Below are 23,883 nucleotides of genomic sequence, written 5' to 3'. Positions count from 1 at the left end.
AAAATAGACTAATATGTGCATAAATAACACCCAATATTAGTTAATATTTTTATATATTATTCATAAAAAAACGATAAAAATATCTACTTTCTTTCAGAGATAATTTTATTTTTTTTTTTAGAGGAACATATTTAAATGACATTTTAATACCCTGTCGTAGAGAAGATTTTTTTTTTTCGTTTTTGAAACGAAAACAATGCTGTCCTATATTGTTCCCGGAGAACGTTTAGCGTTAATTAATGGCAATAACCTCACAAGTTTTAAAGTAAAAAGTAATATGTAAGAACTTTATTATATGAAACGAAATAGAGATTAGAACTGTGATATATAAATAATATTTATTAAAAAATTTTTTTCTCGAATGACAGAAATTATTTGTTCGGAATTCTTAGATATTTTAAGCTAATGCGAAAAAATAATACTAATTTTAGTAATCTTGTAATAAATTATCGAATCTATATTTAAAACGTTTGTAGAAATTATTCAAATGATAGAATTAATAAAAGCTTTAAAATAATTTAAATCTCGTATATAAACTTTTTATATTTGAAATTTATTTTGCTAACACGAAAAAAATTTTTAAATAATGTATATTTTATAAGCCGTGGTCAATTATCATATAGAACTGAGTATAAATGTTGTTTATTTCTGCTCTTACAATTATTTCGTTTAAAAATAAAACGTCTCATAGAAATTAAAGAGAATATAATGCTGATTATTTCTGATATAGAGTATTTCTCGCATATAACAACGACTCAAAAATGTAATTAAAGTTGAGGTTTATCTGAAATCATTTTTTCCTGAAGGCACAAAAGAGTTTCAAATTTGCTCGNTCGAATATTGGTTCGATTATAGAACGATTGTAAACGCTCCAGAAACGTTGAAAATAGTTCGTTTGACTTGACGTGAACAGGAGACGTTCAGAGATAGAATCGGGACCAGGTCTCTAATTAGTCTGGAAACGGGGGACCTAATTCTTGCATTATGTGAAAACGGGTAAGATTGGCTATAATGTAATTATCTTAATCTTCACTATCGTTACTTTTTAAAAACCCGGTGAAGCGTGTCCTTGCAGCTAGATTCTAGATTACTTAGAAAAACAGTCTTTTATATATATATATAAACTATATTACATACAAATGTACGAACAAATAATAACCCAGCGAAGCGGGTCCTTACAGCTAGTATATATATATATTGGAATCTTACGTCATTAGCTTTGTTATATTATTGTATACTTATTTCACAAAAATACATGAATTATATTAGATATTGTATTACTGAACTGTGTTAAAAACTATTTTATAAGTGTGAATTTCATGTTACTATGGCATATATTATAATCTATTGAAGAATAAATGATTTTTTTAGGTTCAAAACTGTTTTATAATTTTTCCTACTTGAAATGATGGTAATGTTGGCCCCGATATACGATAATTCTCTTTTTGAATAGTTCTCATAAATGTATGTGCACTAGGAGAACAACATACTTTAAACTCATAAAATAGATATGAAAAACGCTATTGTATAGTTGCATAATTGTATTAATATTGTCTCGTACATACAAAAATATCTCAATAACTTATTTTAATAACTGTTTTGTTTTAAAAATTAATTTTTATTAATTTTAAAAAAAATGTCGTTGATGAGGTTCTACATTCAAGATAAAAATGATCAATGTTTAAAGTCATCAAGAATAGAATTGAGTATAAATGTTGTTTATTTCTGCTCTTACAATTATTTCGTTTAAAAATAAAACGTCTCATAGAAATTAAAGAGAATATAATGCTGATTATTTCTGATATAGAGTATTTCTCGCATATAACAACGACTCAAAAATGTAATTAAAGTTGAGGTTTATCTGAAATCATTTTTTCCTGAAGGCACAAAAGAGTTTCAAATTTGCTCGTTACGATTATAGCCTATATGAACTTTGAAAAGTCGATTAATATGTGTAAAATTATGTACGTTGTTGAGACACTTTACAGGCCATTCGGCGGATAATATTACTATTAAAAATAAATGTAATGTAATTCGTGAAATAATCGAAAAAATTGTTTCGATTCTCTTAGTTTTGAAAAATTAATACAGCTGGATTAATTTTTCGAGATAAGAATTGACTCCGCTGTGAACTTGTTTTAAAATTAAAATAAAATTACCGTTATATTTAATGTAATGTACAGGGTAGGGCAAAAAAGGACGGAAGGACGTTTTTTAAAAAATCACAACATCTGTAATTGTTACTACAAAAGATATTTGTTGGAAGAAGTGAGTTCGTATTGAAATAGCATTTTACAGAACCAATTGTAGAAAACATGTCCTATTTGGTGTCTGTTATCAGTGATGCATTTCTGGAGGCGATTTTGGCGACTTCCACGCGAATATTGCGGGGACAACATTTACCGTCATTTCAAGTAGGCGATTTCCAAGCGAAGGTTCTTTGCAAGAACCTTCAGTTCTTGCAAATAACGGGCTTACGCTCATATACACGTGCCTTGAGATGTCCCTACAAGAAATAATTGCACATAGATAGGTCAGGCGATCGAGGAGGCCAATTCGAACCTGGAAATGAAACGACCAGGAAAGAGACGACGAATAACGTCAATTAATGTTCTAGCTGTGTGGGCCGTCGCCCCATCCTGTTGAAACCACACACGTCTGATAGGAATACGTTTCCATCGTACGCAAGAATGCGGAAACGTATTCCCATCAGATGTGTATGACTGAACGATCCCCTTTGCGTACGACTGTTTCCTCAGTCGTACGCAAACACACGGTGTTCTATCGTCCACGGCTCCATGCCTTCAACTTAAAAGACAATGCTAAGACCTCACTACTTTCACGCTACCTACCACAAATCTGCCACTCTAACTGGTGGTGAGTTCTGCCCATTTCAAAAACGTTCGTCCTTTCTGCCCCACCCTGTATATGTTTCAAAGTTTCGACCCATTGCAGTTCACGACTTTTCGCAATGAACAAAGCTGAAACATGTCATATTTAAGCTAATACATATAATACGAGTGGATAATATGTGAAATTTTCTCTTCATAAAGTTCTTATTTATCTTTTCTGTCCTGGTTGACTCAACTGAGCCACATTTCTCTGTTTTTGTAATCTATCCATCAATTATTACTGAATTCAAACCAACAACCTATCTTACTTGATATTTTTTAACTGAACTTTTAAGCTATTTCTTTATTTAATGCGTGATATTATATGCATATCTATATCTATATCTATATATATAAATGGACGTGTATGTCCCTATATTTCACTTTTTCGCCAAAACTACACATCGCACGTGAATGGTGTTTGTATATGATAGTAGCCCCAAGTCTCCATTCGTGCATAGGGGTGGTTGCGTCTCGATAGCTATAAGGGTGCGGGAGATATGGGCTTGAAAGTGATTGAAAGTGGCTTTTTATTTCGAATGTTTTGTTCGAATTTAATTCGAACATAAAATTCGAATATTGGTTCGATTATAGAACGATTGTAAACGTTACAGAAACGTTGAAAATAGTTCGTTTGACTTGACGTAAAAATTCTCTAATTAGTCTGGAAACGNTTAAATCATGTAAACAATTAAAAAATAAAAAAACACTCAAAATTTATTTTGAAAAAAATTTTATAGTTACGATTTCCCTCGTTAAAGTTTAGGGAAGTTGAAGAGGCAAATTTGCTTAAATTTTCAGTAATTAGAAATATAAATCAGTGTTTTTCTAAAGTAAATCACATAAAAAAATCAAAAATTCAAAAAAATTTTATAGTTTTAAGTGTAAAAACACTCGAAATTCATCTTTAAGAGTGCATTTTTTATGCGCTCTTTCTATAAACTATGACCAATTTGGGTAAAATTTAGCTAAAATTATCGATAAAAAAACTAAAACTTGTAAAAAATTATTATAAAATAAATAAATGTACAGTTTGAGATTGTAAAAAAAACTGAATTTTTATTTTTAAATCCCTCATAAAGTAAGAATTTACTCAGCTAAACTATGGACAATTTGTGCTTTCTCGAGCATTTAACTTTAAAAAGATATATATATTTTTTTTTAAATTATTTAATAATTAAAAATGTACTATTTATTATTGAAAATTTACTATTTTCTGCTCGCATTTTTTCATTGGAATTGCTCTTTTTTTATTAGTTTACTTGATAGATTTTTATATTGAAGTATTAATGGGCCTCATGGTTGTCAGCAGAAAATTTTACAGGGGCAAAGCTTGATGACAAATAATTACATCAGTAAAGTTTTAATTTTGGGGAGTATTTTTAAGACAGACAAAGGTCCTATAATCTAGGTTGTAAGTATACATCTCAATCACTTTTACGATTATAATTTATGGAATTTTTTACTCAATCTCAGAGGAGGAGAAGTGCACCCGTTTGCCTCTCTGCAGACGTCTATGGTGGAACTATATATATAATGCATGATAAGTGAATAATTTTTGGGGGATTTTTTTAAGATAGACAAATCGTTCCATAGTCTAGGGTGTAAGTATGCATCTCAATAACTTTTACTATTATAATTTGTTAAATTTTTTACTTAATCCCAGAGGAGGGCAAGTGCCCTGTTTGCCTCTTCTGCAGACACCCATGATGGGCTTGCATACGTAATACATGAAAAGTGAATAATTAAAATATTCTCCATATAATCAATATAATTAATATTAAGAAAGATAATTTGAATATTCAATTTCGAATTGTTATTCAACGGTTCGTTGAACAGATCGATAGAAACGAGGTTTTATTAATTACTTCTCTACATTAATTTGATGTTATCCTCTTGTAATAAATCGTTAGAAAGAATTTTAATACATCTCTTACTCGAAATTATTTAGATGATTTTCAATATTTTCAATTTATCATTTTTAAAGAAAAATTCATTTTTAAAAAGTGATCAAAACTTTGCAAGCAAATTTCATTATTATGCTGGTTATTAATAAATTTGTCTAAACATTTTCCTACTTAATTAATAAATTATATAAGTAATTATCTTTTCAATGTTTCGGAGGAATTCTGAATTTTTAACTTTTCTTCGTTACTTTTAATTATTTGCATATTAATTTAAAATTCATTTGAAATTTCGTAAAGGATTCTGGTTTATTTTCAATTTTTACGTTCTTACGTAACCCGTTTAAATTTTGTTTTGAATTTCAATTAAGTGGGAAATGGTAATTAATTACAGATTAACCTCTTGAAATATTGAAAGTATACGAAATTTGTTCGTTGATATAACTTAAATTTACTTTAATTCAGTTAGTTTTTTTGTTGAAACACCTTGAAAAAAGGTATAGTTAATGAAAATGATTTTTTTTTCTTTACATTTTTAACTAAATTACTTAATGAGAATATCATTTTTTTACATGAATTTTTATTAAAAATTGAATAAAAATTATTATTTTTCTCATATTTCTAAATAGAAAGACAGCAAACATAACATAACATAACATAAGCAAAACACAAGCGAAATTATTAAGATACAGTACACGAATAATCAAATGCATATTCAAAACTATCAGTTTTAAATTAATTTTCGCTAAAATATTTATTTCTAAACAAATTAAATATAGCCTATATAAATTTTACGTAGAGTTAATTTAATGTAAGACATAAAAAAATAATTTTATAATCAAGAAAAGTAGTTTGGTTACGTCATTCATCATCCCCCTGCTCATCCATGCTCATCTCTGGACGAGTAGGAGAGGTGAAAAAGGGAAACGGGAAAAGTTTAACATTGCTGTTAAACAATTTTTGCCCTTTTATGTGAGGAATAATAAATATTGAATTCAATTTTAGAAAAGGTACGAGGATAAAAAGTTTAATAATCCCTATGAATTAAACACTATAAAAGAATTTAATCCACTTTCAGGTCTGATATGCAACGACTGCTATAAGATCTGTTTAAAAAATTATACAACCGTGGAGATAAATTACTCACCTTTTTTGTATATATATACGATACAATTAAATCCAAAATGTCCAGTGATTAATATGTTTTATGCATTAACGATTAATGGTTGGGTTAGTTTTGTTCACTGATCTATGAATAATGAATTTAATCAAGTGAATATAGATCCAAAACTTAAATTAGATGACCCATCGAAAACACCATCACGTTTGCAATATATTAAATCACGACATGGATCTCATAGGCCATTAAGTCTTAAATAATATTATTTTTCTAAGTGAAATACAATACCAATATAGGGAAAGGTGGTGCAACATGGGGTCATAGGGTAAGACGGGGATGTCTGTTTATTTCTGGTTAATGTTCTTTTATCTAGCTGTTATTTGGGGAACTAAATGTCTACCTTGAAAGGGATCATGGAGCGAGAGAACGTCCAAATCGCACTCTTTGTTTGGAAGTAAGATATGTTTTTCATATTTTAACAATACTTCATCTAATTTTATGCCTGCTAAAAAGTTTCTACAAAGCAAGTATCATTGTGAACTTTTACATTACCTTTTAGATGAAGATATTATGGTATTCGAAGTAACCTTTAAGACTGTAATTGTTTAGTTTTGAAATGAAGTTTACCTGTGTTTGCAGTCAGTATGAAAAGTGTACGTTGGAGACAAGATGGGGTACCGTCCAACCCCAGGTTGACTATGAATATGGCCTATGAATCCAGAAGTATTTTTGGAGGCAGACTTTATTGCTGAGAGACGACAAACAGGCCCTTTCAGCAAGAGTAGGCCTAACAAGAAAGAAAAGACAAGTGACACAGAATACCTCTATTGTGGAGGGTTATACTCTATATCTACAGAGAGGTGGGCTAAATGTAGCCGTTATGATAAATGGGCACACTGTTCTTGTGTCAATATTGAAGAAAACGACAGTTTAACCATTTTTATTTGTCCTTCTTGTATATAAAAATAATATCCCCATCTTACCCCATGGGTGGGCAAGATGGTGCACTTACTATACTGTAATTTTAAAATATTAAATTTTCTTGTTTTAAAAAACGTTTTTCAAAAATTAAATTTTGTATTATATATTACCACATGTTGTAGTTGCTGAGAATAAAAAAATTATTGTTCTCATCAAAGTGGTTGCCATCTTATGACTTTTCAAACCTTAACGTTCTCTCATCTTGCCCTACCTTCCCCTACGTGTAAAACTACAAATTTAAATGTAACTTAATGTAACCTGCTTGGATTTCAACGAAAGCGTTTATTGGGCTGCGATTTTCAAATTGCACACCTATACATTCCCACTGGGACTCTCTATGAAACTTTCTATATTCGGAATATGGGGAGCGAGTGATATATAATTTAAAAGGAGTGCTATAATAATATTATAGTCATCGCTCCACAAATTTTGCGATGACTAGGGAGAAAAATAAACGACCTTTATATATATAATCAGCACAAAAAACTGTTCAAGAAGTAATTTTCTCAGTTTTTTTGGCCAACATACTGTATATAGTTTAAAGAAACATTACCAGGCGGGCATCCTGGTACGCCCTGGCACGACTACAGCCTCAATGCAGGTATACGCTAAACCAGTGGCGTGCCGGGTAGGGACTAGAGAGATTAGACTAGTCCTCTAAATTTGTTAAAGTACCATCTAAATATTATTTTTAATGTATTTGTATTTGGAACCTTTCACTTGAAAAATGTGTATTTTTTCCGTGTANATTTTCCAAAATTTATCTTGTTTATACTATTTTTTTTTAACTAAAATTAATTATAAATTTTGAAATACTGTATTTTCTTTTCGTTAAACAGGACAACTATAGCCTAATATTCGTAATGCTCTTTCAACATTTTTTTGATTGATTCAAAACTGTTAAAAACTTTAAATTAAAACCTAATTTATTTCAAAAGAATTGAAATATTTTAAATAAAGAGAAATTTAAAACACTTGAACATTTTTTGAGTTTAACGATTAAATAATTACAGGAGTAGTTCAACAAGTTTTTTCTTTTAATTACTTAGCAGAGAATATAAATTCTTTTTCTCACTAGAACAAATGCTTTATACAAATAGCAGTAACTGTTAGAAGCCAAAAATCATGCTCAGTTTCAAAATTGCTGTTAGTATTTTGTTATGTCAACTTCTTATTGTTAGTGAGTATATATATTTTATAACTTTATATTGTTTTGTCAACTTACACGAATATATATTATGCAAATTTTTATTTTTAATTTTTTAGGATTTATTTATTCATTCATATACTTTTAACTAGATTAATATGTTAAATTTTACATTTTTAAATTAAAGAATTAGTTTTAAATAAACGGATTGAAATTATAGCTAGTGTTTAATCAGTGCCAAGTTTCCAAAAATGACTGAAGTTGAAATGGATTTGTTAACGAGAGAATCAATAAGTCAAAGTTAAACTGTGACCCTAATTTTGCTCATAATGAGCAGACTTGATTCACAAGGATTCGCCAGCTTAGAGTGCGGAATACAGAACAATATCCCATCAGAACTAATTCGAAAATAATTCAGACGTTGACAGAATCTCCCACTACAATGGCGAATACTGATCACACTGTCGTTCCTAAAACGATAATTTTAATTTTGATTTTCTACATAAAAAGAAATTTGTAGATTACAGAATTAATAAATTCAGAATTTAAGATACAGTAATTTAATATAATATGCATATTGCTCTTATTTAATTATTGCATTTAATTTTTTGAAATTGCATACTGAATGTAATGATTATATATTTTCATATTCAGTTTTTTTATTTTTAAATTNCTAGAATCGATTAATTTTATGGAAGAAACCTTTCAAACAGCCGTAGTCTGTAAACTGCATACGTTCCGGGCTGTGATTGGCTGGACTCGTAGAAAATGGATTCATAAAAACCGGAACGTATCTACCGTGTTATAGGGGGGTCGACTGTACAGTACTTTGATTGATTATTATTCTTATTAACTAACAAATATTACTTATCAATAGTTAAAAGATAATAGCTTAATTTGCGGAAAGTATAGTACATATTTAAACATTTGCAAATTGAATTATATTTATGATGAATTATATAATTTTATTCTTTACATCAAGTTCTGTAGTCATAACACTTCATGTATCACAGCAGTACGTTATTGTATATAAATATTTTTATAAATTAAATAGATACAAAGCTTAATTTTAAAATATTCTTGATTTTTTCCATTGTTTACTATTTAAATTACTCATTAAATTACATGTAAATTTTTTCAATTTCAGTTTATACAGATCCGACGACATGGCCATGTTTATATAAATTCTGCATGGGAAAGAACCAATCGCCGATTAATATTGATACTGAAATGCTTACAATCAACCCTAAAATGGGATCTTTACAATTTCAAAATTATGATAAAGATCTGGAGAATTTAACAATATCAAATTATGGTTATTCAGGTAACATATAAATTACTTTTTAACTTGAAGAATTGATTAGTTTTGACTGATAAAGATAATACTGATTTTAATATATCAATTCTGCTTCCCATAATATTAAAAATCTGAAATAAATATTTTAGTGGTGATAACTATTCCGACGTCATCAAACGTTACTATAAGTGGAAAAGGTATTGAAGAAATGTATGGCCTTGCTAAAATTTTAATTTTTTTCGGCAAAAATCCTAGTAAGGGATCTGCTCATACAATTAACAGTAAATACTTTAATATGGAGGTAAGATTTTTTTAATTCTTTTTCGAAATTTTATTAACATTTAAAATTATTAAAATGAATCAATTACTTAACCATTTACTGGAAGGAAAACAAATTTATTGAACTTCGTATAAAATTTAAATATGTTTATAAATTATCTATTTATGAAATAATTGTATTAATATACACACTAAAAGAATAAACTAAATATAATGTCGGTTGAATGTTGGTGAATCATTTTACTCGATAAAAATGCAGATTAAAATCAATCTGAATCCTCGTGAATCATGATTATTCATGAATAGTTCGACTAGGAGAATCATCCTTCACCTATGCTGGCAGATTTTGCTGTGAATGACGTTCTAATAATGAGCAAGAATTCAAGCTGATCGTCTTATAGCCACATTGTCCAAAATATAGTAGACTACTGTATATAAAACTGCTATTATAACTGAGGAGTTATAAAATTCATAAATTACAATGACTAAAGTAGTTAAGCAAATTGAAAGACAGCGATAATAGTTAGCGATAATAGAGAATAGATCAATTTTGATGATACTTCTTGATGTAATATTAAAATAATTTACGAAATAAATTAATAACTGCGAAAACTTCAAAATTTGCTACATAATACAAAGATTCTTTATAAGGTCCAGAAATCTCAATTGAAAATATAATTAATACGCTTAATATAAGTAATTTTAAGAAAAGAAATGAAAAAAATATAAACGTACAGAAAAATCACGAGGAAAAGATAAGAAAAACAGGATAAATTGAAATAAAGCATTTTAAATTGAAGGGCTTGTACTTATATTGTACATTCAAAAGTGGACTAATTATTCTCTAATAACATTTGCCAAAGAAATAATATTTAAAAAATTCTGTTTTAGTTATAAATAAATGAACATAAGAGTAGGAAGATAATTAGGGGATCTGTCGAAGAGGAAAGNTAAATGAACTTTTTAATATTCCATTGTCTTGCCAACAACAACTGAAAAAATGGATGTCTAAAACAATTCATATATAATATATATATATATATATATATATTTTAATGAATGGCGCCATAAAAGCAAACTTATTTTTTTAAGTCACAAACAAAATCCACATAACTAAATTGCTGTTTATAAATTATTGTTGAATGAAGGCGATTGCGATTCATTTACTGCAATAAATTTTTTACATATATAAAATCTATTTCGTGATAACTTAGTTAAAAATATAAAAATTATATAAATCATACTGAATTTTACAGTTTTTTTCCGCTATATTTAAATGTAATAAATTATTTCGTTATTTTTTTATTTTTGAATTTTCTTTTGTATTTAGTAGCATTGATACACTAGCAATTGAAATAACTCGAACATTCACTAATTTTTTAAACTTTTTTATATGCAAATAAATTTTATTCAATGTATTAATTTTTTTAGTATTCACTCAAAAAACTGCTATGAACAATTCTAAAAGGAAGTTTATTTTAAAACATTCAAAAAACAGCAGACAACTAATTCAAGAAGTTCGAATTTCTAAATTATTTAACTGTTATATCTATGAAAAACCTTTGACTTTATTTATGTTAATTGATTTTGCTAATTGTATATCTATAAAATATTTCTATATATTTATTATAGAATATATTTCTATATATTTCTATTGGGTTTCTTGTATGAATTTGTATTATATAATACTATAGAAATAATAATGTTTGGTTTCTTGTGAAATGTATTCTGTTTTCTTAAAGTTTAACTATATTTTTAAGCATAACATTGGCAGTTATAAAATTAAAATAGAATAATTAAAGTACACCGTTTGCACAAGGAAAAAATAAGCACATATACAAATAAATTATGTACAGTAAAATATATTGTTACGAGGTATTATAACGTTACATTTATTACTATTAATATAATAAACGTAACGTTTTAAGAATTATTCTAGAGAATTTTATGTGGAAAATAATGATGCTCAAGTTGATTTTTCGTTAAATTATTGAATTTTTTCTTTCTTATAAATTTAAAAACAATAAAAATATTAGGAAAATAATATATAGAAATTTAATCATTACATCAGAAATGATAGAGATATGACGCTAGTTATAAGGAATGAATATTTTGATAGATTTAAAAGATAATATTATAGAATAGTACATTTTAATTTCTTATAATGTTCATTGTTCGATGCTTTGCAAAGTCAGATCGTTTTAATAATTTATAAAATATATGAAAACTAAATTTGGTACATTATCTATTCATTGAGAAAAATCTCTGGATTGAGAGAATAGATATGAATTCTAAGGAATATCAACAGTTATTATTATTATTATTTTAAATCTTCTATTTGAATACGTTGAAGTTTGAATTTTATTGAATAGTAAAATAAAAATTTTGTTTTTCAAGTCAAGCATTCTGTGTTAATTAATAAATAAGAGTTTTGAAATTTTGTAATATAGATATATAACTTATAGTACGATCAATGTTGTTACTAAATTTTGTTATTAACACTATAACTTTCATTTTGATTTTAGATTGTTTTCATTCATCTCAATACTAAATACGAACAATTTACCAACGCGCCAGATGCAATATTAGCATTAAGTATATTAGTAAAGGTAATATTTTCTCCTGTATAACATATTTTTTTTTTACTTTAATTAATAATTTATTTTGGATTATTTTGAATATTTTATTATTTTATAGCTTGCAAAATCAGATAATGAAAATCTGCAACCTATCGTCGACTCTCTTGAAAAAATAAAAAACCCGGATGATTCTACTAAATTAACGTCATTAAAAATAAAAGAACTTTTACCTAATGACACCGACCACTATGTGAAATATAAAGGATCTGCTTTAATACCTGAATGCTACGATGGAACTCATACATGGATTATCCCATATTATACCATTCCTATTAGCAAATATCAGGTAAAAGTATCTTTTATTTTTATAAACTTTAATTAATAAAGATTTATTTTAAAATAATTTTATTGTTTTCTAGCTTAAAAAGTTTATAACGGTTAAAAGATATAAAGAAGGTGAAAAACAACCGAAATTTTTTAACAACTTAGTTCGTCCGGTGCAGCCTTTATTTGATAGAGAAATTCAAAGTACTCTTTTTGTTAAAAATAATCGTCAGAAGGGCTATTCTACTTAATTTTTTCATAGATATAATAAAGTCTAGTTAATATTTTCGAAAGATAAATAAATATCAAATATGTATGCCGTATGCAGATTTGTATAGTAATACAAATCTGCATAACATTTGGCTGTTTTTCATATACCAATTATTATGAATGAAAGTCCTTAAGTTCCTTTTATTTATTGAAAAAGGGGGGAATCTTACTAAAATATTTCATTAAAAATGAATTTCTTATGGGATATTTCATTTGATGTATAATAAATATACAGGTAGAGATGTAACACTATTTACCTGTTATTAAATAGAGCAATAGTCATATGACATAATAAATTATCGTAAGAATAATTTATAATAATTAGTAATAAAATAACTTAAGAAAAAAAATATAAATATTTAAAAACATTAAATTTTATAAACCAAAATGCGATAAGATCTATTTTTAAAAAATTAAATTAAAAAGTTTATAGAATATTAAAAGCCATAAAATGCAATTAACTTAGGCCTTTATGAGAATATAAACCTATTTTTTACAAGTAGGGCTAATTATTATCGGAAGTATATGAATATAACTTTTTATTCTCGTGTCAATGTCTAATTTTAATTTTCATTTTTTTTCCACTTAAAAAATCTAACTATGAATGTTAATTTATTAAATAAGTAACAAAAAACAATTGTTTTTATTTTTAGATTTAAATGGTTTTAGTGCTAATTGAAAGATATACTTGAATTTATTTTTAAATAAAAAAATTATTTTATAAATTTTTTCTACATATTAAAATTAATGATAATTTATGTTTGTTTTACATAAATTATCTAATTAATAGATATATTAACATAATTTGTAATAAGTAACTACTTTTTGAAAACAATATAATTAAAATAAAATATCTTTTAATGTAATATTATTAAATTTATGCAAAATAAATATATAAATTATCATTAATTTTAATTAATATGTGAAAAAAATTTATAAAATCATTTTTTCATCTAAAAATATAATGAAGTATATCTCTCAGTTAGCACTGAAAATCATTTAACGCTTCCAAAATCAGAGGCGACAGTAACTGAGACCGATAATAGTCGCATTTACTATGTTAGTATATACTATATATATATTACAATGTACTGTACAAGGCAGGTTCAATGGAAAACAAGAAAAGTGCTATTAAAAGTCAGGAGGTGAGCAATAGAGTAGTAATTTTCATACATAAAATTTCCAAAATCCGATGTGACAGTAACTGCGTTTGGTAACTAGACACAGTTATTGTAACCTTTTAATGGCACATTTCCAGTTTTAATGGCACATTGAACAATATATTGTAACATAGTTATACACATATTTTCTCCCTAAATTCATAAAAATATACATTAGATTTTCGTGAAATAAATTTTAATGCAAATTACACGATTGAAGTAAATGTTATGTTTTATTAGGGGTTCCGTATTTGGTAATATCAATACAAATCTAACGAAAGTTCATGTTGCTTATCGATTTCTTTCGCATTTATCTTGCAATTTATAATAATACAATATACAAACGAATATTTGTAAAAAAAAACTTTCTTTGATTGAGGTATCACACATTATTTGTGGAGACATTGAGTAAAAGTATGTAGCCTATTATCTCAATCAAACGATATGACTTATATATTATTGAAGAACTTCTTGACTGATAACATGGCTCCATCTGTTAAATAATTACTGAAATAATCTGAAAAAAAATATTGTATTGTACAGGTAACCCCCGTATAACACGTAGTTACGTTCCAAAAATTTGCCGTGTTATGCGAAACCGTGTTATACGAAACAAAGAACTAGTACGAAAAGGAGATCCCAAAAATTAAAAAAACATGCTATTATATTTTCATAATTAAGATAAATATTTTTATTAAAATTTTCTTAACAGATACATATTAATATAAATTAAACAACGTTTTCTTCGTCATCACTAAAAGCACTATTAACCGAGAGCGTTTTCTTTTTGACAAGTTATCCTTATCCTCTGAGCATTTTTCTGCATTATCTTCCGATCCATGCTTTACCTTTTGAGAAAAGTATGTAATTTTAGATTGCTTGCTTCTAGTTAAAAGATCTTTATAAATTCCCTTATATGGTGCTAAGCACTTATGAAGAATAAAGCAAGTATGGAATAAGGAAAAAACATCTGGCAACATCAGAAGCAGAAGCGTCGCGATCTGGCAACATTGAAACAAGTTTCGAGAAGGACCACGTGTATCGACAGAAGGCGAGAAGAGAAAATTTACATACTTAAGTACTAATAGTTCACGAAAATAATAATTTTCGTGAACTATTATTACTTAAGTATGTAAAAATTTATTACATTTCCTGTTGTACGAGGGTTTTACCCAATTCTCGAACCGTGTCAGAGTGAATCCGTGCTATAAAAGTACCGTGTTATACGGGGGATGGTACCAATTCTCGAACCGTGTTAGAGTGAATCCGTGCTATAGAAGTGCCGTGTTATACGGGGGTTACCTGTATTCTCACCATGATGTAACATATAAATAAGAATAGGGGGAAAAGAGATGGATGACAGCAACATTAAATTTTCATAGGTCGTCTCTGTTCCAAATACCGACTTTTCTTGTTTATTAAATAAAATGCTCATTGTTACAAGGAATATTATATGCATATTGAAAGAAATTTTGATAAAATTCTAAGATAAGATTTAATTTAATTCATTTCAGGAGGCCTAAATGGCCTCCTGAAATGAATTAAATTCTGACTCTGAATAGTTCGAAGTTCGAATCAATTTTTCCCATTAGAAATATTGGAAAGCGAATTAATCCATTCCCATGCCCTAAATAATTACCCATTTCGATAAACTTAAAACAGTAAATACACATAATTTAAGGTAAAAAAAATAAAGCAATTAAATAATGTAAGTCGGCGGTTTGACCTTTTTCGACTTGCGTACCTCTTGACAGCCCATTTTATTTCCCATTTTCGCTAAGTTTTATTTCGTATGTTCGTTAAAACAGTGACACCTTGGTCAATTATACGGCGCTGCATAATTACATGTAAAAAAGGTTCTTTTTAAAATCGAAAAACGTTGGAGGAAAGACACAGATAAATATAGTTCAATAAAAATATAATTATATTTTTATTTAAAACTAAGCATCGATGCCGTGACGTTGCGTTGCAGAATCCGAATATTCTACGTCTACATCAAAATTGCCTTTTACATGAAAATGTACTTTAACTATAGTTTTCAATTCGCTGAATCTAATTACATAACTTAGAAGGGATAGTTAGCTCGTATTGTTCATTTATGCTACATGAACTCCTTCCCGTCAGGACCCGAGATACTTGGGCATTGTACGTAGCGATTTTTAGATCTTTAGATTACAGATTTTAGATTTACAGATCTAGATCTTTACATTACATTTAAAAAGATTAGACTCCGAGACCAAATCTGTGTCCCGGAGAAAAGAATATCAAGCATCTTCCTCTAGTAGAATCTCAACGAATTCTTCTCCCACCTTTACATATTAAATTGGGACTAATGAAGAACTTTGTCAAAGCTCTCAACAAAGATGGACCAGCCTTCAAATACCTGCGAAGTAAATTTCTGCGTCTAAGCGATGCCAAAGTAAAAGAAGGTATCTTTATTGGTCCTCAAATTCAAGAAATTCTGAAGGAAAAGAACTTTGATTCAGTTTTACAGGGCTTTCAAAAGGAGGCATGGAAGTCTTTTAGAGGAGTCGTTCATGGTTTTTTAGGCAACAGGAGATGTGAAAATTATGATGAGCTTGTAAACAATCTTCTACAAAAGTATCAGCAGATGGGTTGCAATATATCCCTTAAAATTCACTTTCTTCACTCTCATCTTGATTTTTTTTCCTGCCAACTGCGGTGAAATAAGTGACGAACATGGCGAACGATTTCACCAAGACATATCGACAATGGAAAAAAAATACCAGAGCCGGTGGGATGCGTCAATGTTAGCGGACTACTGATAGAATTTGAAAAGAGATACCCCTGAAAGTGATTACAAAAGACAAGCGAAAAAGAAGAGAAAGTCTTGATTAAAAAATGTTTTTAATATTTTGGTATTATTTCTTAATTCTCAATTTCATGTAAAAAGTTACAAAAACTAAATAAATTAATGTTTTTTTTTTTAAAATAAATATAGTTGAGGTTCTTTGATATTTTACTTAAATTCATAGTACAGTAATACCCCGAACTTGCGCGATAGGTGGGACTGAGCGGTAACCGCGTAAGTCGAATTCGCGTAAATCGGGGTATAATTTCGCCTATAAATACATACAAATAATTTTTAATTGGGGCCGGAGACTAAAGAAAACAATAATTTAGAAAAAAATGTCTAATAAAATCTTAAATAATACATATGTATAACAAATTAGGCCTATATTATTTTACAATTTTTCACATTTACTTGATTATTACGCCATAATTTTAACATTGTTTCCATCTCAGCGATAATACTGTGACGTTTACGAATGATGCTCGAATTTAAAGATTGAGCATTTTTCACAGCTTCGAGAATTTTTTCTTTGCCTTTTATAATTGTTCTGACCGACAATTCCGGTAGATCAAACTTCTTTGCCAATTCACAAATTTTCATTTTTGTATCGAAGTCTTTAATAATGGGTACGTTCGTAAAGTCAAACGAGTTAAACGCGTTAGTAACGAATCGTTCGAAAAGTCTAACGAAATAGGAATAACGATGACGTCATTCTCGTTTAACTCGTTCGACTTTACGAACATACCCAATGTTAACTTTACATTCCAAAGATAAAGTTTTTCTTTTCTTGTTTGATGCAGAAGAATTAATTCTACTTCGTTTGAATGACATAGTAGAGTCTCTCGAGTCTCCGTAGATATAACAAACACAGAAATAAATAACACAAAATAAATTGTAGCTATGTGTGGATTCCGCGCGACACATCCGAACATGTAAACTGAACAATAGTGTGGGGGGGAGTGAGTAATCAAGGGTTGCGTAGCGCTCAAACAAAAGACGAATCGACGAGATTTGAAAATCGCGTAACTCTGGGTTCGCGTAAGTCGGGGTAGCGTAAGTCGGGGTATTACTGTATTTAATATTTGCAATATTTTGAAACCAAGAGCTAATTTTAAAATTTTATTTGTATATTCGTATTCAGTGGTCCCAAATTAGTATAAAAACATAGCATTTATTTAAAAGGCATACAAAAAGTTCGATTTTGTAGACCAGTGTTATTTTTGCGTATCTCTGTGGATACGTATACCCCAGTTGGAAATCCTGCACTAACAAGTAAGTAATAAAATAAAACATAAAACAATAAATAAAATACGTTTATAGTGTATAATAAAATAAAAATTACATTTAATGGGCACACCGTCAACATTACATGTTAAATATGGCCACCAGATTTCCTATATATGTACCCCTTTCACTCTTCGCGATAACTTCTTTCGCTCAGAAAATTTTGAACTAAAGGTTACAAAACGTAGGAAGCGCTTAAAAGCTGTCGACGAAGAAAAATTTCAGGAAGAAATTGTTAAAAATTGACGAATAACACACAATAAAGTATATATAACTGAACAGACCAAAAAGCAAAAACAGACAGAACATATAGGAGCGTAACACAAGAGCGAGAGAGAGAAACAATTTGGGTGCATATTTCACTGAGCTCAGAGTTCCAACTTCAAGGCGAATTTTTGTCAAATTTAGCGTTCAAACTCTGAAGCATTCGAAGTTGTAATCGTTCAAAGTACGAAGTACCACAGTATTTTGGACTTTCTCCATTCTATGAACACTGGAAGAAAAAATAAAAAGAGTATAAGCAAGTGTTTATGTGAGAAAATATGTGTATAAAGGACACTGTGAAGTGAATTAACTCTCGACAGCGACCAAACCAAGCCGAAAATACTAATTCTCGTCCGGTCACCAAATCAAGCAGCCTCAGTGCAAAGTGGTCAGATGTATTTTCCACCAGCTTCTAGTTGGACGATGGAATGGCTGGGTGGTTAAGGTGGCAACCTACTGCTCTGGGTGACCCGGAATCGAACGAGGACGAAAAACTTACAAGAATTTTTCGGGGATGGTTGTCTGAATATGATGGGTTCCTTCCCTCACCATACTCGTCGTAATGATATTTGTATAGCATACATCAATTTCCTTTGAAAACTCAGTTTCATCAAATAATTAATATTTAAGAAAATTCTCTAGCATAAAACTATATAACTTCAGTTATTTCGATTGCGAAAGTTAATGCTTTTAATAATAATTTTTTCTAAATGTTTATAATTTTATTCTGAATAATAAGTCGATATATTATTTAGAATAAAATTGNGATGACGTTATAATTGGGTTAAGCTGTATATTGTTTGTACAAAATAACAAAATAATTTCGGACGATACAATAGCCACGATTATTTTTTCAAAAACAGAAAATTTTCGTTACGCATCGACAAAAATTCAACCCGAGACGATACGCAACAGAGAGAAATTCCAAAATTGGATAGGTTAATTTCATCGAAAATGCATCGCGGACAATCTCGTGGTGGTGGCCGGTGAAGTTTGAACAATCGCGCCCAAAAGCAGCGATACCAAAGAAGATTGGAGAATGAGAACGAGACTCGCCTTGAACGTCAAAGTGATTCCGCTTAGTAGTGAGTCTCCGAGACATAGTCTTGTCCAGTGGCGTGCCGTCATTGGAAGCGGTGGATGCGCCGCTTCCCTTATATTTTCTAAAAAATAAATACATATTAATTATAATTATATGGAAATAATCGCACAATATTTTATTATAACCGCATTATGTATCTTATTACAAATTTCTATACTACACGTGAAAAAAAAAGATAAGATTGCTATTGTATATTCGAATATTAGTGACAGAGTGGAAGCGCTGTATTGTCAGCGTCCAAAAAACCAGATTCGTGCATGCGCTTTACAGAGCACCAACCTCACCTGTTTAGCCGGTGGAAGCCTACGACGTCGGGTGGATGCTACACGTATACCGCTTCCAATTCTATCCAGGACCGGTTCTGGGCCGTTAGCCGCTTTCCCGCTAGATATTTGGCCGCCCTCGCCCGATTACGTGAATCACGAGTAGATTTATAACTTAAGAGTGCTGTTATGATACGTAGAGTATTATTTAGTTGGGTGTCCAGTTTTTTAATGTGAGCAATGTTCATCCATATCGGTGCACAGTATTCCGCTGCAGAGAAAAACAAGCCAAGAGCAGAGATCCGTAAGGCGGACGGCGAAGAGCCCCATGTAGTTCCACATAAACTTTGGAGAATGTTGTTTCTGGTATTGGCAGCAAGATTAATCAGATGTGTTTTAAACGACAAAGTTCTATCCAAAGTGGCATCAAGATATTTCGGGTTCTTATTATATTTCAGTAAATTATTTTCAAAATAAACCTTTAATTCTTCATTTGCCAATTTGTTATTAAGGTGAAAGCATATAGCTTCAGTTTTTGTCTTATTTAATTGAACTCTCCATTGGCGAAAATATTGTCCTAAGGTAGATAAATCCTCAGGTTTATCTACCTTAGGATCTTCTCAGTTATCGCAAGGTCTTTATGTCTTGTGGCAATCACCCAATCATCTGCATACCCAAATTTCCTTGCCTTTGTTTGTTTGAGGCAAGTCAGCTATGTAAAGACTAAAGAGCAGTAGTGCCAGGACAGATCCCTGAGGTAGACCATTATTTAGTTTTCTTATCCTACTTCTCGAATTTTCCAGGATAACTTGAAAGGGTGGGTTATTTAACATCTCGTCAATTAGTTTAACTATTTTTAAGCAAGGTGTTACTCGGAGCAGTTTATAGATTAGGCCATGCCGCCAGACAGTATCGTATGCTGCAGTAAGATCGACGTATACCGCAGATGTTTTTAATTGTCTTTGGTATCCAGCCTCTACAAAAGTTGTAAAGACTGTGTCTGTGCAGCTCCTATTCAGTAGAAAACCAGCCTGCTCTACCGAAATGTTCTCAAAAATTGTATTACTTGTTCTCAAAAATTGTCTGTTGTAAAGAAGTCTCTCTAAAAGCTTATACATCACGCTCTAGAGTGAGATAGGTCGATAACTCTCTGGTCTATCTTAAAACCTGGAAAGGTTTTAAGATAGCTATGATTTTAGCTTGTTTCATAGCTAAAGGAATATTGCCTTTTTGTAGGATGTCAGTAAAGAAGCGAGCCATCCATTGCTTAGTGTACTTGCCGCTGTGTACGAGTAACAAGAATTCAGGATAGACACCATCTTTTCCAGGGGCTTTGCCAGCTTTTATTTGTTTAAGAGCAGCAGAGATTTCTTCAATAACAAAGGGTAGTGAATATGCCGTATCATACATACATTTAGCTTTGATGGACGTAAGCTCTTTTTTAATCTTAATTGTGAATTAACGATCTCTAGGAGATCTAGATATATTTAGTATATGTTCTGCAATACTATTTGGAGTAACCAAGATTACTCTACCTGGTTTGACGGATGCTCCTCCCAAACTTCTAAGCACGGACCATGCCTACCTACTCGACCTACCTTGGGATGTAAAGCTAAATAGTAGTGCACCCTGGATGACGTATATTCGTGAGCTAAATGAAATAGCAACTTTTGCCGTCCAAATAATACGTAGGATCTCTTGGACAATACACATCTTTTCAACTAAACTTTTCAATTAAAACGGAAAGTTTTAGTTTTATATATAAAAAAAAAAAAAAAAACTGTTTATAGCTCAAGTTTTTATTAAACGTAAAAATATAATGAGAATCTTTAATATGTTTAACTTAAAATTTATACAGTAGAGCCTCGATTATCCGACTCAATTGGGGACTGGGGTTGGTCGGATAATTGAAAAGTCGGATAACCGAAAAGTATGAAAAAATCCATTATTAGTGTAGTATATTATTATATCCCATGTAATTAGTATATTAGTATATCGCTATTAACCTACTTCGCGTTGAATTTTCATCGATGTTAAGCCTAACAAAAATTTTTTAAAATAATAATCGTCGCTATTGTATCGTTAAAAATTAGAAAATTAAGCCTCGTTTAAATACTGGCTCCCTTTTATGGTCGATCCAGTGTTGCCAGCTAAAACAAGTAAAAATAATATTAAAGTAGCCAAGACATAGCCAAATATTGTAGCGCCACATCACTAGCGGACATTTGAAATTTGCCGACTAGGACGGTCGGTTAACCGAGGTGACGGTTAATCGGGGGTCGGATAATCGATGCTCTACTGTATTTGTAAACTATAAGTTATAATTTATAGTTTACTTTTAGTTTATATTTGTAAACTATATGTTATATTAGTGTAAAAGGTAATTGGGCTGCAATTTAAAAAAATTGTAGACTGATAAATTTCCACTGTTTGTCTATCTGTCTGTCCTTCCTTAATCTCGAGGACAGTGTTAGATAAATGAAAGTCGAGACTAAATATGAAAAGCTTAGTGGCAGGAAGTCCTGATTAACTATATAAAAACTTCAGATCTAGACAAGTAGCCGTGTTATTTCTCAATTCAAAAATTTTCCCTTAAACATAGATAGATGACTGGCATGACTCTATTGTTAAGAGGAAAAGTATGACGCACAGGGGCAAGACACTACTAAAATCAAGGCATATTTTTAAATTAAATAAATTTAAAATATCATTAAAATTGCAGCCCGACAAATGTGACGATTTCATAATAAATAATTGTTTGTAATGGATTTTACAAATTTATTATTATTTTTTTTTTTTACAGTTTTACAAACTTGTGACTGATAGCAGTTTTATGTAACTGAAAAATTATTACAAATTATGAAAATATAAATATTTTTGTGATTAAAGTATATTATGTAAGACTCCCATATGAAAATTTTGATTAGAAAATGTTGCTTGAAGTAAAGAAAACATGTATTAATTGGAATTCTTTTTAATTCACTGGGGAATTAAATTACGAGGGTATGATACTGTGGAGAGAAAATATATGCTTAATAGAGTTACAAACATTATTAATTAAAAGCTAGATTCAAAGGAAACACCGGATATTGGTTTGATGGATTTTGGTTACTTATTTGAATTTTACAGCAAAAAATATCTATTTCCTGTCTTTTAAATATAATTAATGTAAATAAACTCGAAACTAATTGACTTTTTTCAAATAAGAAAGTTAATTTAGAATAAAATTTAGCGCAAAATTTATGTCATTCGTGATATTCAGCTTTTCGTCATTTTGGTCGTTAATGTCTCCAGTTGCAGTTATATAAAGTCTGCTTCAGAATGAAATGAAATTAGGTTTACACTGTGTTCATCAGTTAACTTTTCGGAATGAATTTATTTCTGATATTCTCAATTATAGTTGAAATTATAAGTAGCAAAGCGAAAGGCAAGTAGAAATTTAATTTTATAATTATATAAAAAAAATTCAATATTTAAATAATTACCAAAATGTTTACAGTATATCGAAAAATTTTAATTCTGGTAATGTTGCTAGCGTAAGATCCTATCTTTTTATAATAAATTATGCTTATTTCGTTAAGATTTTTATTTTTAAGTCATTTTTAAAAGTAATTTACGTCCTTATAATACTTTTTATTGAACGGAGCTGTTCATAAGTGTTTTGTCTGTGCTCGAAGTTTAAAACAACTGCACGATCCCTAAACATGTTTTTTGCAATATGCAAAACTCGACAAGGCGGATAATTTTTAACGCTTTCCGCCCTGTGGGCACTAAGAGGGACTCATTTTAGCAAGCCCATTATGGATTCGGCCAGGCTCACAATGGTGCGACTGGGTGGTGAGGGATGGGGACCAACATATGCGGTCGGACCACCCCACGAAAAATTCCTGAAGCTATTTCGACCCGTCTGGATTCTATTCCGGGTCCCCCAGAGAGGTAGACTGCCACCTTGACCGCTCGGCCATCCGGCAAGGCCGATACTGTGACAAAACCGGAATTTTGAAATTCGATCTATGGGTTGAGATATTCGAGGTCAAAGTTCACCATTTAAAGTCTATGGGTCGATTGCTAATGGTAAACTGGTCGCGTGCTACATTTGAATCGAATATACGATCACTATCAGTTTACATCGATGTTTCTCAACGGGGGCGATACTACGTAACGGTTTTATTGAAGGGGCGATACTACGTAACGGTTTTATTG

At 29.9% G+C, this 23,883-nt stretch overlaps 1 protein-coding gene across 1 annotated transcript; it reads left to right on the top strand.

Moving 5' to 3' along the window:
• The first annotated feature begins 6,626 nt into the window (after positions 1-6,626).
• Positions 6,627-12,773, top strand: LOC111620449 (carbonic anhydrase 2-like). The gene is made up of 6 exons (XM_023362372.1): positions 6,627-6,696; positions 9,191-9,367; positions 9,490-9,641; positions 12,145-12,228; positions 12,317-12,544; positions 12,618-12,773. Exons 1-6 carry the CDS (start codon positions 6,627-6,629, stop codon positions 12,771-12,773), a joined length of 867 nt encoding a protein of 288 aa, XP_023218140.1.
• The last annotated feature ends 11,110 nt before the right edge of the window (positions 12,774-23,883 follow it).

Source organism: Centruroides sculpturatus, unplaced genomic scaffold (genome assembly GCF_000671375.1).
Source record: "Centruroides sculpturatus isolate CEXI.00-Female unplaced genomic scaffold, Cexi_2.0 scaffold143, whole genome shotgun sequence".
Lineage (NCBI taxonomy): Eukaryota > Metazoa > Arthropoda > Arachnida > Scorpiones > Buthidae > Centruroides > Centruroides sculpturatus.
This window is presented reverse-complemented; position numbering and strand designations above follow the sequence as displayed.

Coding starts and splice junctions, on each gene's coding strand:
- LOC111620449 (XM_023362372.1), top strand. CDS start 6,627: ATGAATCCAGAAGTATTTTTGGAGGCAGACTTTATTGCTGAGAGACGA. Junction 6,697..9,190: donor AACAGGCCCTTTCAGCAAGA/GTAGGCCTAACA, acceptor TTTCAATTTCAG/TTTATACAGATCCGACGACA. Junction 12,545..12,617: donor TTCCTATTAGCAAATATCAG/GTAAAAGTATCT, acceptor ATTGTTTTCTAG/CTTAAAAAGTTTATAACGGT.